Source organism: Galleria mellonella, unplaced genomic scaffold (assembly GCF_026898425.1).
Source record: "Galleria mellonella isolate WM207_F2 unplaced genomic scaffold, CSIRO_AGI_GalMel_v1 utg63, whole genome shotgun sequence".
Classification (NCBI taxonomy): domain Eukaryota; kingdom Metazoa; phylum Arthropoda; class Insecta; order Lepidoptera; family Pyralidae; genus Galleria; species Galleria mellonella.
This window is the reverse complement of record NW_026442130.1, coordinates 12,938,844-12,957,990: the sequence shown is the minus strand read 5'-3', so window position 1 is coordinate 12,957,990 and position 19,147 is coordinate 12,938,844. Positions and strand designations below refer to the sequence as shown.

General features: G+C 33.4%; 1 protein-coding gene across 1 annotated transcript; it reads left to right on the top strand.

Moving 5' to 3' along the window:
• The first annotated feature begins 2,845 nt into the window (after nt 1-2,845).
• LOC113521677 (pupal cuticle protein 36-like) lies at nt 2,846-15,774 on the top strand. The gene is made up of 3 exons (XM_026907296.3): nt 2,846-2,929; nt 3,496-4,138; nt 14,907-15,774. The coding sequence occupies exons 1-3, from the start codon at nt 2,921-2,923 to the stop codon at nt 15,188-15,190; spliced, it is 936 nt and encodes a 311-aa protein (XP_026763097.2). The 5' UTR covers nt 2,846-2,920; the 3' UTR covers nt 15,191-15,774.
• The last annotated feature ends 3,373 nt before the right edge of the window (nt 15,775-19,147 follow it).

The following is a 19,147-nucleotide window of genomic DNA, read 5'->3' as shown; positions in this document are numbered from 1 at the left end:
AGAGTATAAAGTAAGCAATTATAGTATTAAATAAGTAACTATAATATGTATGATAAATTTCTAATCGCAATTAACTCTCATCAATAAGAATCAAATAAAAAATATAGGTATAATTAAAGCACTATACTGACTTGTTGGTTTTTTTTGTCTCATTAATTAATGTAGGATTAATGTGTAATTAAAACGTGAATCAAATTTAATGATTGAATTAATATAGTACACGCCACTACTTAGCTGTGTAGGTCCCGGCATAGAATAGACCAACCCTTCGTTTCCGGGGGGAAAGGGATTGTTAGTAATGGAGACTGAGAATCCCATTGCTAGCAATATACCCAACCAGGTAGACCTCCTCGCGGTTCTCCCTGGAAACTATCATGGTTAATTCCTGATGAATTCATCATGATGGGCTAACTGGCCTGTTTTCATTCTCATTTATCACCCTTCACTGGTGCTCCGCCAGCGTATCCCATTTGCGCGGTCGGGGTTATCATACCATTTTCACCCACCAAAAAAAAACCCTTCCTTTTCCCGTGATTGTCGTAATTGGCAAGTAAGGGAGCTTATGGTGGAGGGATGGGCATTAGTGTCCCTTTTAAAACATCACCGAATTATTACAATGGTAATGGTGCTACTAGTCCTCATTACGATTATTACAATAGTAATGGGGACTAGTAGCCCCATTGCTATCAATACGAGTACGCCCAGTTACGTCGACTTCCTCGCGGTTCCTCCTAGAAACCATGATGTTCAATTTTAAGTGAATTCATCAAGATGAGCTAACCGACCTGCCTTTTTATCTATTATAATTCACTGGTGTCCCGCCAGCGTATACCGTCAGCGCAGACGGGGTTGCTGTACCATTGATATACATTAAAAAAAAAAACAAACACAATGCTATTATTTTTTTTAACCAATTTAAAAAAGAGATTTGTCCATTGGACAAGTGTAGCAACAATAGGTATTCTGGAAGAAATATATGCCCAGTAGTGGGACGTAAATGCTATATGGAATGTTATTTTAATTATTTAAAAAAATATATCTTGCTAATTAATAATACTTCTTATTAATAATTATTAAAATATAATAAATATATTTCATTAATTATTAAATTATTGAAAAAATAAATAAATAAATAGATGTATAAAGTTCCACCGAGTGCCAACAGCCACTATTAAATTAATTAATTACTTATTAATCGAACGGATTTCCTATAATTTTATTAATTAATTTTAGATTTTTTGTGACACATTTTTGAACGAATAGATATATACATATGTTCGTTATTTGGTATATAACGATGATTATTTATAGTAAACATTTTTTACCAAGTTCAGTAGATCCTGTTTGTTTAATTTTTAATTAATCCACTCCATGATTGACAGATCCTAATAACAACAAAAATGTCTCTCAACTTTATTTCGTTGTACATTATATAGGTACACAAATATAATTTTATAGCAATAAACTGTAGATGACTTATATAATTTTTTATATGTATAAATCATAAAATTATATAATTAAACATGTTTTTATAAGCTTGATTATTGAAGTTAGATTCTTAATTACGACTACTAAAATAGCAATGTATACATACTTTTAAGCAAAAAAATACATTATTTCATATTGTATATACATATATAATTTGCATTAAGTCCACTGAATAAATTTAATGAGTTTTAATTATATGATTATTTAAAAAAACATTGTTAAATACATAAATTTATATACGGGAATCGTATTTATCCTATTTCCTCGATTCCTATGATACTGTTTTTCACGAATTCAGACGAGTAAGCTACGGGTAAATAAATAAATAAATACTAACAAGTATTTAAAAAAACATGTCAAAAATTTATTTACTAATATATAAATAAATTAACTGGACTGGTATTTTATACAATAAATTAATTTTAAAAGGTGGCAATTATAGCTTGGTAATTGATTTTACAAATTATATTATATAGTTATTTTTTTTTTGTACTTAATATTATATGTAATTACATCGCTTGTATCCTCGATTTAACGTAAGTATAGTCACTTTTTGTATCGAATTTCACTAGAATTCATCCAGCTATTTAAACGTAAATGAATAAAAACATCTATACTACAATTTTTATATACTTTTACATTTACTTGTATATTGTCAATAACCAATCTGTAATGTTAATTAAAAATAAAAATTAACACATTAATAATTGCTAAAATATAGTTCTGTGCCGAATGAACAAAGTCATATCAGATTTTAGTATGAAAATCCAAAAAAGTTAGAAGAATGATAAAACTATATGTTATTATGTCAAGACACTCATTCGTAGTTAATCAAACACATAGGTACTCTAAATTTGAAGTCATTAATTGTACATAATACTAAGAATTTATCTGTACTGTACAAAATAATTTAAATCAAATATTGAATATAGACAAAAAAAATTTAGTCTTCCATACTGACATCTGGATATACCGTGTATGTATGGTATGTATGGAATCTAAAATGGGAGACTTAAAGAATTCCATTTTTATCAACCCATATTTCTTTGATGAAAATGTTTTACATTTGTTAAGATTTCACTCTATATAATTTTATATATATAAAAATTACTCGTAGACATAAGTAAATGCAAACATATCAGAATCGTGATTGAAACTCGCCAGAATCATATCAAACGATTGATATGACGAAACAAAGCGACCTCTCATCGCTACACATTAAATGTAGGAAGACCTTACCTTACAATCAATAAAGTATGCAGTGATACGGTTTGTCGACCGTGGTACAATTTTTCAGTAGGCAAAACCCATTCTAAGAAAGACGGGAGGTAAGTATATAACTGAGATGCATCTCAGACTCATCACAGTCATCCACCGGCTCAGATCCGAGCAGCACACTCCTAGTATAATAATAGAATATATAAATATAAAAATGAAATTGGTGAGTAGGTATATTAATATCGTATAAGAAAGTTTCGTTCCAAAGAGAAAGGGATCCTGCGTCCTAGATTGGAAGGTGTTGGAATTGCCGCGGCCCTTTGTAGGGTTATGCGGGATATGACAACGATTTGGTTGGACTTTTACGGGACACATTAAAAAATAACTTTATTATTTTCTCTTAAGTTCTGATAATTATTTTAAACTATTTTTTTATTTAAATTAATTTTTAATACAAAATATTTTAAATTAACTTATTTATATCAATTTATTTATATTTATTACTAGTGTTTGGAATACATATAAAGTCTTTAAAATCAATTTTAAATGAGACTTCATTTTATATTTTATTGAATTAATGTTATGATTAATGATGTTAGTTTACTTATTATGTTGTAGAAGTATTACATTAAATTGTACACTTTTTTTTATAAGCAAAAGTATAATAATCGCAAACAAAACAGAACCTTACGTACTTTTCTTAAAATCATGTTTACACAGGTTTGACAATAAAAAAATATATATTAAGAGTATTATACAAGCTAAGTAATAAACATTGTTTGTTTTCAGTTTGTGGTAGCTGCTATCCTCGGTGCCTGCTTGGCAGACCGACTCGATAATAAGTATCTGCCACCGAGAGGAAATGATGGTGCTGGCTACAATGGAGCTGGTTTCGGGGCCGCCCCTGGCGCTGGCGGTTTCAAGTCCGGCGGCGGTTTCGGCTCTGGTGGCTTTGGAGGAGCCGGTGGCTCTGGATTTGGACAGAGCTCAGGATTTGGCGGTAGAACAGGAGGCTTCGGACAAGGCGCCGGTATCGGTGGAGGCGCTGGTCAAGGCTACGGAACCCAATACTCAGGCAATGCCTACAACGCCCCAGCTCAACAATACAGCAGCAGCCGCCCTCAAGACGCTGGTGCTCAAATCCTGAGATCGAACAGCGAAGTAACCGCTGAAGGATTCTCTTACGACTTTGAGACCTCCAACGGAATCCGAGCTGATGCTTCTGGTGTTGCCACCAATGGAGTCCAATCTCAAGGCAGCTTCGCATACAAGGGTGATGATGGCCAGGACTACAGCATCTCGTACACTGCTGACGAGAACGGTTACCAACCCCAGGGTGCTCACCTCCCAACCCCCCCTCCGATCCCAGAAGCCATCTTGAAGTCTTTGGAACAGAATGCTCGTGATGAGGCTGCTGGCATCTCTGACGATGGTGAGTGACTTTATTTTCTAATTTCACGATATTTACTAAATTTATAATAAAAGGTTTTCCTTAAACATTAAATTCTAAGTGCCATCTATTTAACTGTTTAATTATAAAAAGAATTAAAGCATAAATATTCTAATAACCGATACATATTGTGTCGCTAATTAAAATAAAAAGCCTAATTACGTCATTACGTTAATATGAGTTTTAGAAATATACTGAAACACCATTACTATGACTATGGGAAATATATCTGGTATAATTTTATATAGGGACTTAACTTCAATTAATTATTTTATGTAAACGAGTTCACATTTATTCTAAATTTGTTTTATTTTTTGTCGGTTAGTTGCGTTATTTTTTAATAACAGAATAATTACGACTAGTCACAATGAAATAATAAAAAGCAAAAGAAATATACTTTATTGTCATAACAGTATAATATAAAGTATACAATATAAAAATTTTAAATAAATAAACAAAATAAGTAAAATATACAATTTAAATAAATAAGCTCACGCCTATGATTTGTGATTGAGTAGTCTGAAACATTCTACTGTTGCGTTTATGGTGGTATATTCGTCCACTTATTCAACATATAACATAATGTACTGAGAAAATCGACATAATCGCTAAATATAACTACTTAACAATAAATGCTCAATTACAATAATACTTAACTGCTCACAAAAACCCGGATTTAACTCTCATAAACATTTGCAATAATATAAGAAATGTAATATAATGATAAAGTAAAAACTTAACGACTAAATTAACTCATAATTTTACAACAAAAAACAAGACAAAGTCGGTAATACTTACCGACTTTGCCGGATTTTAAAAAGGCAACAATTAGATTAGTTTAAAGTTAGTAATGCGTTTTATAGTAAAGTTCAATTTAAGTAAGGCAGTAAGCCACGGTTTGACCTCGCACAATCAATTGCTTGTGATCATTTATCAAAAGTGTCTGTGATTGCTCAACGAATTCGGACATATTTTAAATGTATAAGTAAATTAAAGCTGCGTGTAATTAAATAAAACATTAATTAAATATTTTTAATGTAAAATTTGGAAATGTATGATAAAATAAAATAAAAGTGACCGAGTGATTCATTACGTTATAACTAGTATGCATATATGAACAACTTGTTCTTAAAGTAAATATTTTTAATTAAAAAAATTAATACGTAAACGATATATAATTTATAAAAAGATATATAAAGTATATTTAATTAATCATCGTTTATCAACTGTATAAAATATATAATTTTGTAACTTAACATTCAATTTATCGTAACATCATAACATACATATCTATCCTATTTAAATTTATTTTTACTTAGAAATTAATGTTGTTAGAGTACTAAATAATCCTGTGACTGGCAAAATTGGACCAAGACTAACCGATTTATAATTACGGGAACTTTTAATTTAGAAAAGGGGGCAATTACTATCGGAAAGTGTTGTTGCTCCAACAATTAATTAGTTTGCCTCATACACATGTGGTGTTACAAAAGGACGTGAGATCAGAGCACTGTCTTATGTCATATCGCTGCATCGTCGCTTTGTCTAGAGTTGCCCTTGTAGTGCTAAGCTGGGCTTAGCTTACTTAGAATTTAATACAAAGTATAACCGGTGTAAATAATTAACTTAAGGTTAAGTCGATTTCTAGCTTGTTAATTAATTATAATTTATTTACAATTATTACCTAGCTATTTATATTATACAATTTATTAAAGCAATGTTAAAATTTTTAGAACTAATGTAATTGGAGACATTTTTTTCTTCAATTTTAACTAATAGTCATTTTCGTTTATTCCAATTTTTAAAAAAAGAGGGCATTTAAAATCACACGTAATTAATTAAAAATAACATAAAAAGCGAAAATAAAAATTTGTTTTTTTATTTGTATAAATAATTTTTATTTTATTTTATTTTTATTTATTTTAGAAAGAGAAATATCTATAATATAATTTCATTCAAGATTTTGATAAAAAAAAAAAAAAATTGATTGCAATTTGTACAAGTGAATTCACCAAACAAAAAAACTGTAACTTATTCTCAATAAATAATAATAATTAGTACAAACAAATTACATTGAAAAAAAAATAAAAATCCCTTAAATGGAGGTCACCCTACAAATAATTTGAAATAAACAGAGACATGTCTGCATTCAGAGGCCCTTAAATAGAGGTCACCCTACAAACACCTATCGGGCCACTAGAGGCGATGAATTACAAAATGACGTGAGAGAAGGTTGCATCAGCTCGTGACCGCTCTCCGTGGAAGCTGTTCAGAGCAGACTAGATAACCTATCTTAACAAATAACCCACATTTGAATTCTTATTAATTATAAGTTTTGACCCGCTACTTTGTCTGCGTGAAATTCATTAATTTTTTCATCTATGTATATGGAATGATTTTTCATTAGTTAACTTGATTTTTAGGTAGTATTTTGTTTTAAATCTTCTTTTTCGTATTTTAATCTTGTAGTAAGATATTAAAAATGTTAATATTAATAATAATTCTAATAATCCATTCTAAAAAATGTAACAAAAGAATCGTCAATTTATTTTGAAAACGTCATTATCGCGTAATACAGATGGAAAAAAAATGTAGCCAAGCAAATTGTGAATCTTTTCAATCGACTTCAAAAAGAATGGAAGTTCTCGATTCGGTTATAGTTATACATTTTTTTATGTTTATCGCCTCATAACTCATCAAAATAACTTTGTTTCGCCACAATTGAAGGCTTTTTTGGAACACGATTTTATCATTTTTTTTTTAATTCGTCCAAAATATTTCCAATAGTGCATTATAAATACTAGACAATAATTATACAGGATGTTTTCATCAAAATCATTAATATTCCTTTAGTAGTGTAGTTTATAAGTGTTACAGCTGAACATTTTATTCAAAGAAACGTAACTAAAAAAGTTGATAGCTTTAGTAGTTGCTGGGATATAGTGCTCTGACAGACAGACAGATGGACGGATAAACTCGTTCCATAAAGATTCCTTTGTACTTTTTTAGCGCTCAACCCTAAAAAACGACAAGAATTTTGACTCTTCCATATGGATGTCTCTGTCCAATATAGTGGGCATTTAATTTTTTTATTGTCTTTAGACTAATATTCTGTTGGAAAAAAAATATTTACTTTTACAAGGATTTTTTTTAAAAGGATAATAATGATTTGGATTTTAACCTGTATTATTATTATTTAATTAATGAAATTAATGAAAGCATTAATGATTTATAAATAATTACAGTTTACTTTTTAACCATTTAATTTAATCAACAATAGCCATAAAATAGAAATATAGAAATATTTTACTTAGATTTAAGCGTTTTTGAATAGTCTTTTTTTTTTCATTAGAAACGTAATTTTAGCCAAGAAAAACGAATATCAACTCGGCTGTTGCATTTTTTCAAAAAGTTTAATTATATAAATAGTGAATTTGTGTGAATATAAACAACTAAACAGTATCTGATAATAAAATTCAAAATATATAGCAACAGAACGTCAGAGGCGTCAAGCTCTATCCATTCCCTTGTAACCTTTACGAGGTATCGTTAAACTAAATGTTATTTAGTTTAGTTTGTGATATATATATTTTCAAGCAACTTCAAAAAGAAGATTATCTATTTAGCTTTTAGGTCATTGCTTTTCAGCAATAAGTCCTCCCTTTTTTGCCTCTTTATCGTACTTTTATGTATTCGTAATTGTTTATGTTATTATTTATTTTGTTTGTGTACAAAAATAGAAACGTCATTCGTTCATTCATTCATTCATTCATTCATTCATTCTAGTCAATTTTACGCGGTAACATCGTTAATTCTGAATTGATTTTAGTAATGCTTTTTTAAAAATTATAGGATATATTCCTTTGTTTATTCCATATGAACTTAAAGTCGATTTTTATTTTGCGAATCAGTCTTATTCATAATCTTAGGCATGAATTTTTCAATATAGCTCATATTTTGGCGCGAATTTCTCGCAACCTTTACATCGTAATCGCAGTTAGGCTTTTGGTGATATTTTAGCTGCTGCTCATTCCTCCACCATGAGTTCCCTTAGTCGCCTCTTACGACATCCATGGGAAAGGAAGGGGTGGCCTATTCTATGCAGCCCACACGACTACAATTTGATTATATTATTGGTCATTTGGAGAGGATGGATGAAAGAAGAATTACGAAAGAGATTTATCAAGCTAGAATGAATGAAGATGTCAGTAGGGGCCGCCTTGGACGTATGTCGACCAAATAAGCGACGTGTTGAAGAAGGGCCAAATTAAAAGTACCCGTAACCGACAAGCGTGTATGAAAAGATTGATGAATGTGGAAGAAGCGAAAGAGGTTTGTTTGAATCGAAGCATTTGGCGTTCCATTGTTTCTGCCTACCCTAATGGGAGACAGGCGTGACAGATATATGTACTATATGTATTGGTTTTAGTTAGCTGTTATCTCATTTAAGTGAATAATTGTAGTGTTTTGAGAAAAAGCAATAATTACAGCGATCTCGGTACTCAGTAGTTAGGGTTCTTTTTTAAATGAGTGATAATGGAATGGTAACTCCGTCTGCGCTATCGGTATACACTGACGGGGCACCAGTGAGTGGTGATAGCTGAGCTAGGTCAGTTAGTGTGTGACGGATCCGACTAGAATTAATCACGTTGGTTTCCAGGGGTAACCGCGTGGATGTCGACCTGACAGGGTATATCGCTAGAAAGAGGGATTAATGTCCCCGTTACTAACAATCCCTCTGCCCTCCCCCAGTAGTTAGGGTTGTCAACATGTAATCGATACAGAATTTTCAATTTACCAACAGCGGGTGTCATATCTCGAATTGGGTAACATTTCATCAAGCTAAGACATTTAGACAGACAAATGGACCGCATAATGATATAAGTGAGACGGGATGGGCGTCTGTAATCTAACCGGTAACTGTAATAGCAGCTTCATCTGGATAATGGCTTTTGCGTAACAGTGTATACACAGTCTTACATTTTGTAAGACCGCTGCGTTTTGCTTTACACTAAAATATATCCATACATTTATCCTCCGCTCTATAGGTCCCGGCATAGAAAAAGCCACCCCTTCCTTTCCCGTGGGTGTCGTAAGAGGCGACTAAGGAAGCTTTTTTTTTATGCAACTTAGAATGGCAAACAAGCTGACGGCCCACCTGATGGAAAGTGGTAACCGTCGCCTATAGACATGAGCAGTACCATGGACATAACAGAGTATACAGTTTCGCCCATGATACCCCCCATGCGTTGCCATTCCTGAGGACTCAGGTGTTATTCCTCTATACCCTGTAAATTAGTAGCTTATTGTAAAGGAATGGACAGCAGTGTCCCACTTTAAACATTATCAAAAGCCTAACTGTGGTTTCTAACCCGCTTGCCAAGCATGGCAACTACTAGAAGAATCACTTACTTAAAAACTTTATTTAATACCATTGCTTTGTCCGCTATTTCGTACACGTAAACTTTAGAAGTAGGAAAACTAATGACATAAACTACTTCTAGAAGTATTGTTATAAAATAAACACTAAATATTAAGTTACACTGTCAGAAGTACAACTGTGAAAACCGCATCCAATTCGGTTTAGTAACTTTTGAGTGATACCGGAACAAACATACAGACAAAACTAATCGACCGATTTGAAAAAAATCTTTTACTTATAGAAAACTACATTATATATTATTTTAAAAAATTCCAACTATCCATGCAAAGCCAGGTCGTAACACTAGTAATTAAATAATTTACACAGCAAACAAAGACGACTCTTTTTAGTCGCGAACAAATTATGGCGTAAATACTATCAATTACAAAAGGAATTATCAAAATCGGTTCAACCTTACGCAAACCAACGTACCCACCACCAGATCACGGAGGTCAACAAAACAATTTCATGTAACAATTACAAGAAAATAACTTAAAACATTTAAGTATACAACTTAACTACACTATTGTGCGACATTACAACATACGGATTATATCTTTAAAACATCAATTAACATAAAATCGCGTGACAAAATCTAGTTTCACATGGCACGGTGTGAAACTTTAAACAATGAGTGGGACATTATGGGACTCACATGGTGTATTAATATACTATTAACTTATTAATTTGCCGTGTAGTCCTGGCTTAGAACAGGCCGCCTCTTTCTTTCCCGTGGGTATCTTTTTTTTAATGGGTGATAATGGAATGGTAACCCCACTCGCGCTATCGGTATACACCGGCGGGGCACCAGTGAAGGATGATAGGTGAGGATGAAGCAGGTGACGAATTCAACAAGAATTGTTCACGATGATTTCCAGGGGAACCACTTGGATATTGACCTAGTAGGGCTAATATTGCTAGTAATGGGGCTATCAAACTCCATTACTAACAATCCCTTTCCCCCTTCCCGTGGGTGTCATCAGAGACGATTAAGGGGACTTAAAAGTCAAAGTCGATGCAATATCTTTGCCATTTGGGACCCAATTTCAAAATCGATAGATTTGACTTTTTTAAAACAAAATACTAATATATATTAACAAAAATATCTCGACCTGGCTCACGAGGTGACCGAAATGTGGGGGGGTGACGTCAACCGAAATCATTCCAATCGTTTTGTCGGTGAACGGTCTTATCCCAACCATCTTGGAACAACATCTCAGACGGTTGGGATTCTGAGGCGGCTCACTCCCGGTAAAAATAAAAAAGTCGTGCTCTTAGATACTGCCCGCATTGTACGCCGGTGTCTCTCCCTGGAGCCCTGAGCCCCGGCCGACTGTGCTTCTGCCGGGGGTTAGTTTGCCATCTCCTGTCCTTAAGAGGGGTGATGTGAATTTTTGTAAAAAAAAATAATACTAATAATAACCTAAGAGCTATATTGGCCTCTTAGTAGCAGAAAAATAAGTAGGATCCTTATAAATATGCAATGTCAAGAAATGACAACGTTTTTTTTTAAACGCTAACTAACAATGTAATTAAATATAATTAATTCTATAAAATAATTACTCCAATTATAAAATTAAATATATAAATATAATATAACTAAACAGTACAGATTCACCTGACCCCAAGTTTGAACCAGACATATGCACTTGTCTGACGAAACGAGCTTTAATTAAAATTAATAGTCAAGCGTAAATCGTCTAGATCGATTTGGTTCCGTGACATAAATACACTCACAAACAAAATAATGAGATATAGATAGACACATATATTTTTTATTGTTTCTTTTAAAAAATCCTCTTGTCCTCCTGTTAGAATATCGCTCTCTGGTGGCAATAGTTTCTCTCTCTCTTATTATTTAAAAGTTTTCTCTTTGGTGCAACTAATAAATGCATTTTTCCAGCCAGCTCTGTCTCAGGTCATATCTTTGACCTCCCTATACGACATAACACCTAATTTCTACCTAATATTAATTTTTAAACGATCCAAACATAATTGTTCAGAAATATAAACTGGAATCCATTCTTGGAATCCCCATCATCTGAGCTATTAATACTCATGCGCATTGTGTATTTAGTATGCAAATCTCTAAATTTGAACTTAGCGCATTCTGAAACTATCAAATTTGTGGACACTGAAATAGTCATTGGTTATGAAATGAGCTTCCTGTCGATGTTCCCCCAAGAAACTACAGCACGGAATTCTTCAAAGAAAGGGTAAAGAGGTTACTTCAGAGTCGGCAATACACGCGTAATGCCCTGGTATTGTAGACGTTTATAGGCTACCGTGACTCGGTAACTGTTTACCATCAGATGGGTCGTATTCTCCATTAGTAAAAATAAAAATTATAACGATTTCAATACTGAACCCTAAAACAGATAATTACCGCTGTAACGGTTAGATATTTGATGGACAGATAAACATTACCAATTGTTACTCAAGCATTGTTTCGGTGTGCCTGTGTCAGCTTTATGTAACTCTTTACATAACATTATCACCTTGTTAGTGTGCTTTTTATCATAGTGGGTCAATGCATTAATTATTAATACATTAATATACGATTACCCTGTGTAGAAATTTGGTAAAAAAAAAACAATCGATTGAAACTATTTGTAGTCGACGATGATACTGTTCTCTAACGTTCTAAATTGGGGGGAAAGGGATTGTTAGTAAAGGAGACTGAGAATCCTATTGCTAGCAATATACCCAACCAGGTCCTCGCGGTTCTCCCTGGAAACTATCATGGTTAATTCCTGATGAATTCATCATGATGTGCTAACTGGCCTGTTTTCATTCTCATCTATCACCCTTCACTGGTGCTCCGCCAGCGTATACCGTTAGCGCAGGCGAGGTTATCATACCATTTTCAGCCATAAAAAAAAACGTTCTAAATGTGAGAAAAAAAAACATTTATCAGAGGGAGACTTTGTACAAGTCATTTGCTTGGCCACCTCTGTCCCATTCGTGTTTCTACCGTGAAGCGGTTGTGTTTGCATGGCTGTGTTTCGGTTTGAAGGGTGGGATATAGCGTGAATTTACAGGGTACAGAGGAATAACACCTGAGTGTTCAGGAATGGCAACGCATGAGAGTATCATAGGCGAAACAGTACACTGTTATATCCATAGTACTGTTCATGTCTATAGGCGACGGTTACCACTTCCCATCAGGTGGGCCATTAGCTTGTTTGCCATTCTAAGTTGCGTAAAAAAAAAACATTAATTTGAGAATAAACTTTTTAAATCTAAATTTCGAATGAGATTGGAATTTTTCAGTATATAAGTACTATTTACAAATAAATGTATAATATTTTCTGGTCGCATGGTCCTGGCATAGAATAGGCCACCCCTTCCTTTCCCGTGTGTGTAGTAAGAGGTGACTAAAGGAGGGCGAAGGATGGGCAGCAGCTCTTAAAACATCTCCAAAACCTAACTGCGGTTGCCAATCCGCCTACTAATCGTGGCAACTACTGGCGACAGCCCCCCATGGGGAATGCTTATGTTCAGCAGTGAACAGTTAAAGGCAGATATAATGATGATGATGATGATATTTTCAATATTAAAAAAGTCAAGATATGGTCCTTGCGAAATTATTTGATACATTAAACGCATCCTTGTACCACACGCTAAAGGTTCAAATTTCAATAATAACAATAATTGGTACGTTACTCAAATTGCATTTGCAATGTACAAATGTAACCTTTTTAAATATCCGTGTAAGTATGAAAGGTCGATAACGACTTCATAACTATAAACTCGCGGTCACAACCTTGAGATGTTTTCGGATGCTATTGCGGTGTGGCTATGAAATAAGCGGAATACTATCGGCGGATAGCGTAAAATATAATATAGTCCTTTTATTAAATAAACTTATTTACAAATTCTTTTAAATCATTGCTATTATGACAATTTCGTTTGGTTTGGAATGTTATTCATGTTATTTATGTTATATATATTGAGTTGTTATTATGTTTTTGTGGTCTTTGAGAAGAGAAGAGAGTTATCTGAGAATAATCCGCATGAAATTCTGTAGTTTGTCAAAAAGTCAATTTACGTACAAAATAATTTTATATTTTAAACGAGTTTATCGATAAAATACTTAAGTAGACATTACTGACCGACTTGTTAACTTTCAAAAGTTTTACATTGTAAAAAAAGATTTTAATATCGGCTTAATTGTAAAAATAAATTATCGACATTTTAAATTTAAAAATAAAGCAAGTGTTAAAGTTTCCATTCCCTTAAATATGAACTTTAGTTTACAATTAATCCATATAAACAGTAACTAAAGTCATCTCTTTAATATTATTATGATTAAAAATATTCTCTTTTCTAACGATAGCTTTTATTAAAATTCAGTAAAATGTGTTTTCAGTTATCATATAAAAAAAACATTATCCCTACACCTAGATGTATTTTATACATTTTCCTTTAAAAAAAAAAAAAAGTAAAAATACCGCCATTTTATATTTTTGCATATAAGTAATAAACGCTGGTTTTGTAGCCATACAAAGTACATACACAAACAATACAAGAAAATGCATGCGTGATCATCTTATTACAAAACGGATGTTTTGTAATTTAAATTCGTTCAAATTAACCGGCTCGCCTGAAAAGGTGCAAACCTGTTAGTCCAAAAGGTTACTTAAGTACCTACTAAGTATAGTACAATGTAAGGTCATTGACAATTTATTAATTTTTGCGTTTACATAATTATTTTAATGTTCGCTGTAATATAAAAAAAAAAAATTTATTCATAATAACTTAAATACAATCGACAATGATTTTTACAAAATTATAATATGGGAATGACCCTGTAGTTCCAGCATCGAATAGGCCACCCTTTCCTTTCCCGTAGGTGTCGTAAGTGGCAAGTATGGGAACTTAATGGTGGAAAAATAGGCGACAGCAGCATCCCTCTTAAAATATCTCTAAAAGCCTAACTACGGTTGCCAATCCGCCTGCCAAGCGTGGCAACTACTGCCAAAGCTCCCCTTATGGGGAAGGCTTATGTTCAGCAGTGGACAGGACATAAAAAATAATAAAAGACTACTGATAGAAGTCGACAGTAAGAAGACTGATTATCAGAGACTTTACAAAAAACTCGTCTGTAGGGATACCTCTTAGGTTTTACCATTAAATCGATGTACTTACATTGATGTTTTGGTTTGAATAGTGGTAGGTATTTTACAGTAATAACAGCCATGGTACTGTTCACATCTACAGGCGATAGTTGCCAATTTTCATCAAATGGACCGTCAGCTTGTGTCATTCCATTTCCCATAAAATAATTGTCATGAAAATTAATGGATATTAAATTACTCTTTCCAGGCTCCTACCGCGGTGAGGGCGCTGGTGCTGGCGGTTACTCAGGATCTGCAGGTGGTGCTGGAGCCGGTTACGGTCGCGGTGCTGGATCTGGTTTCGGTGGAGGCGCTGGCTCTGGCTTCGGTGGGGGCGCCGGCTCTGGCTTCGGTGGGGGCGCCGGCTCTGGTTTTCGCGGCGGTGCATCCGGCTTCGGTGGTGCTGCCTCCCGCCAGTACTTGGCTCCTAACGCTGGTCCTCGCCCATCTGGTTCCGGCAACTTCAACTCCCAAACCGGTTATAGATACTAAATGAATTCTACTGATGGAAGGGTCAAAATATGATGGTTTTTGTTGCAACTTCAATCTCGTTGGATTGATTGTCAAAAATTTTAATATATTCGATTATGCAACTGTAGCTTTAAATTCCTATTTTACAAATTTCAATGCACTATTATAAAATGCACATTAATTTATTATTCTGGCCTGTCGATTCTTATCACTTTTTCAGTTTTAAATTTTCTTTTTCTGAATTTAATTTCATTTATTTATAAATATGAATCTTTAATTCTTTAACTGCATCTTCCCAAACCCCTCCATCGCCATGATATTGTGATATATTAACGATACTGCCTTGCCAATTTATAGTTATTGTTCAATTTACTTCTAGAAATTCTTTTTATCCTGCTCTGTTTCTGTCTATAATGTGATCTCAAATCATTCAACTTTCCGCTTGTAAACTTGATTTCTTGTCAAAATACTCGTTAAGTTTTATACTCAGCTATGTAAATGGACAGTACTAGGAGTAAGAGAAAATGTTTAAAAAAATGTATTTTTGTACTATAAACTAGATGTAAGTTTTGTAAATACGAAATCAATATACGATGTGTAAAGCATTCACTTTTTTATTCATTTTGACCTTACTTCACCTTTAACGAACTACTTCACAGTTACTTAAATCAAAAGTTAGCATGGAAAAAAAAAACTAAATGATCTTCTCAAATGCGATATCATTAAAAATGATAAAATTCAATGAAAGTTTTATATTAGACTTTAAATTGGATTTATTTTAAAATTTTTACTAAGTATATTAAAATTAAAATAATAAATAATTTCTCTTGTGGTCCTGGCATAGAATAGACCACTCCTTCCTTTCCCGCGGGTGTCGTAAGAGACGACCAAATGAGGAAAATGGATGGGCAGCAGCATCCCTCTTAAAACATCACCAAAACCTAACTGCAGTTGCCAATCCGCCTGCCAAGCATGACAACTATTGGCATAACCCCCTGGCTTATGTTCAACAGTGGACAGTTAGAATCTGATATGATTATGACTATATTAAAATAATAAATAAAAATTAACAACGTGTTCTTTTAATAAAAATACAAAATCCTTTTAGTGATCACTACATAGTATAAAATAATGTCGCTATCGCTGTCTGTCTGTCTCTATGTATGCTTAAATCTTTAAAACTACGCAACGGATTTTGAAGCGGTTTTTTTAATAGATAAAGTGATTCAAGAGGAAGGTTTATATGTATAATACATGCATAATATTGTAGAGAAACACTGACAAATTTAGAAGTATCTAATGTGTTCTGATGTAATGTGTGCCCACGCGATTCCGGGGCGGGTCGCTAGTTTTAAATAAAAGTAACAATTACAACTAGTTTGTATTATAATAATTCAAACAATTAATATTTAATTAATTAAATTAAGAAATTAATATACCATTTATAACACATTCTAATTCAGTGTATCAAGGGATAAGTCAGTGCGCCTACCAGTAATTTTACAGTAATCAGACTTGTATTATATTAGAGTTATTTAATATCGCCCTAATAATTAAACAACGGGCCATTGTCCATTAAACAAACATTTATACACAATAATAGCCACAAACAGCCCTCTATGTCGAGGATGTTTCGACGCCGAAGAAACGGCTGCTCACGTAATCCTGGAATGTGAAGCTGAGGCCCATCAACGTTTAGAAATCCTCGGAACGGTGAGGTCGCTCCGTGAGGCCTGTGAAAATTCCAGGAAGCTTCTGTGCTTCTGGGCGGAGCTGTGTTGGCTGTACTAGCCACGACTCATACGCACAACGGCCTAAATGAGAGACTAAGCGCGGAAAATAGAGTCCTATTTACATTACATTAATATTATAATAAGAATACATTTACTTCCTTGTTTATTTTTTTGTAATGCATAAACTCAAAAATATTTTTTTTATACCACAAAGGTGGCAAACAAATATACAGCCTGTCTGATGGTAAACGGTCACTGTAGTCTATGGACGCCTGCAACACTGGGGGTGTCAGGTGTACGTTGTCGGCCCTTCAGGGCAACAACGACAACTGACACCTATATGGGAAGCTAACTTATATTTCCACAAATTCATCTTTGAAATAATAATTTTTTTTTACTATACGAACTTTTTTTATTTTATTGAATATATGCGATTAAAGGACTTCAAAATTCGATACTATTCAGTATCCTTATAATTTTTTTATCATAAATCAATGATATAAATACATATACAATATATGATTAATACCTTTTATTTGTTTTGTAAAACGTTGTATACAATTCAATTTATAATTGGTCAAAATAATATTTACGATTCGTACCCAACCCAAAGTTCCCTATAACATTTGCAGTATTTTCACGTTGGATTACCAGAGATATTCTTTGAGACAGATACGAACCGGTATACATATATACACATTAATATACAATAAGAGCTCAGTGCATTTACCATACTGTAATAAATTTAACATAATACCATAAAAATTTAGAATCCTACTAAATTCTATAAGAAATTGCGAACCTAAAATGTCTGTAGAGATTGCAGTTGACATTAATGAATCATAACTGTATTTGAGAGGAGCATTAAAATGTAAATCTAAGTACAGTAATTGGCATATTGCAGTACGAACTAATTTCATAATAGCCATGCCTTCATTTGGTCGGCTCGCCTACATTTAGTAATGTATCATAAGACATTTGGAATCCCTCAATCTTGTTGCTTCAGTGTTATTGCTGCGAGTTATATTATGTGCGAAGCGATAATATATGAGTAACTCGCAATAAAACAATGTTATAACTGATTGTGTTCGGAGTTCGATTTACTCTCAGTTTCAGTATTGTATTGTAAAATATTTATTATACATAATTTCCTTTGGTCACATTAAAATGATTTAATATTGTACAATGACGGACTTTTTTTTTTTAATGCAACTTAGAATGGCAAACAAGCTGACGGCCCACCTGATGGAAAGCGGTAACCGTCGCCTATAAACATGAGCAGTACCGTGGACATAACAGAGTATACTCTTTCTCCCATGTTCCCCCTATGCGTTGCCATTCCTGAGGACTTAGGTGCTATTCCTTTGTACCCTGTAAATTCACGCCATATCCCACCCTTCAAACCGAAACACAGCCATGCAAACACAACTGCTTTACGATTGAAACACGAATGGGATAGAGGTACCCAAGCAATCGACTTTTGTACAAAGTCTCCCTCTGGTAAATACAAACAATTACAAGAAATAATCACAGTGAAAAAACAATGGGCGACCTTATCGCTAAAATCGATCTCTTCCAGGCAACCTCTGGATGGAGAGGAGTTAAATAATAAACAGTTTGATCAGAGGCACGATGAAAATTCTATCATTTTTAAGTGCATATTGAGATGTAATACATGCAATAGTATAGACTGAACTAGAAACTAGATCTCATTAGATCTGTTACATTACACGTGTTACATGATTAAAATGTCGAGATGGACAGCAAAAAAAGAAAATCAAACCAGTGACCTCTGATTAGACATAAATGGGTATCAGGCTCATCTCAATCTTCATCTTTGCCAGTCAATTATCAACTTAAATCCTTAGAATTAAACTCGTCAATTGAAGAGTTGGATGTTACTGTTGCCATTGCTAATGTAAATAAGTTGACCCGTTTGTTTTTTTTTCCCTTTTATGGAGTGAATTAAATAGCGATGGGCATAGACAAAAAGCAGACGGACCTTTTTCGTCAAGAGGATTCCTTAGTCGTGTTCGTCTGCCATACGGTTTTAGTCTATTTAATCGGCCAATTTGTGTGTCAAAGCCCTTTCCATTTCCAGCTAGGTCATTACAGTATATTTAATGGGTTGACAGATGGATGCATAGTTATGATCATCTACATTTTTTATTAGGTATATTTATTTTTACCAGAGAGAGAGAGAGTTTGTACAAAACTCATCTGCTTTGGTACTAGTTCCACTTGT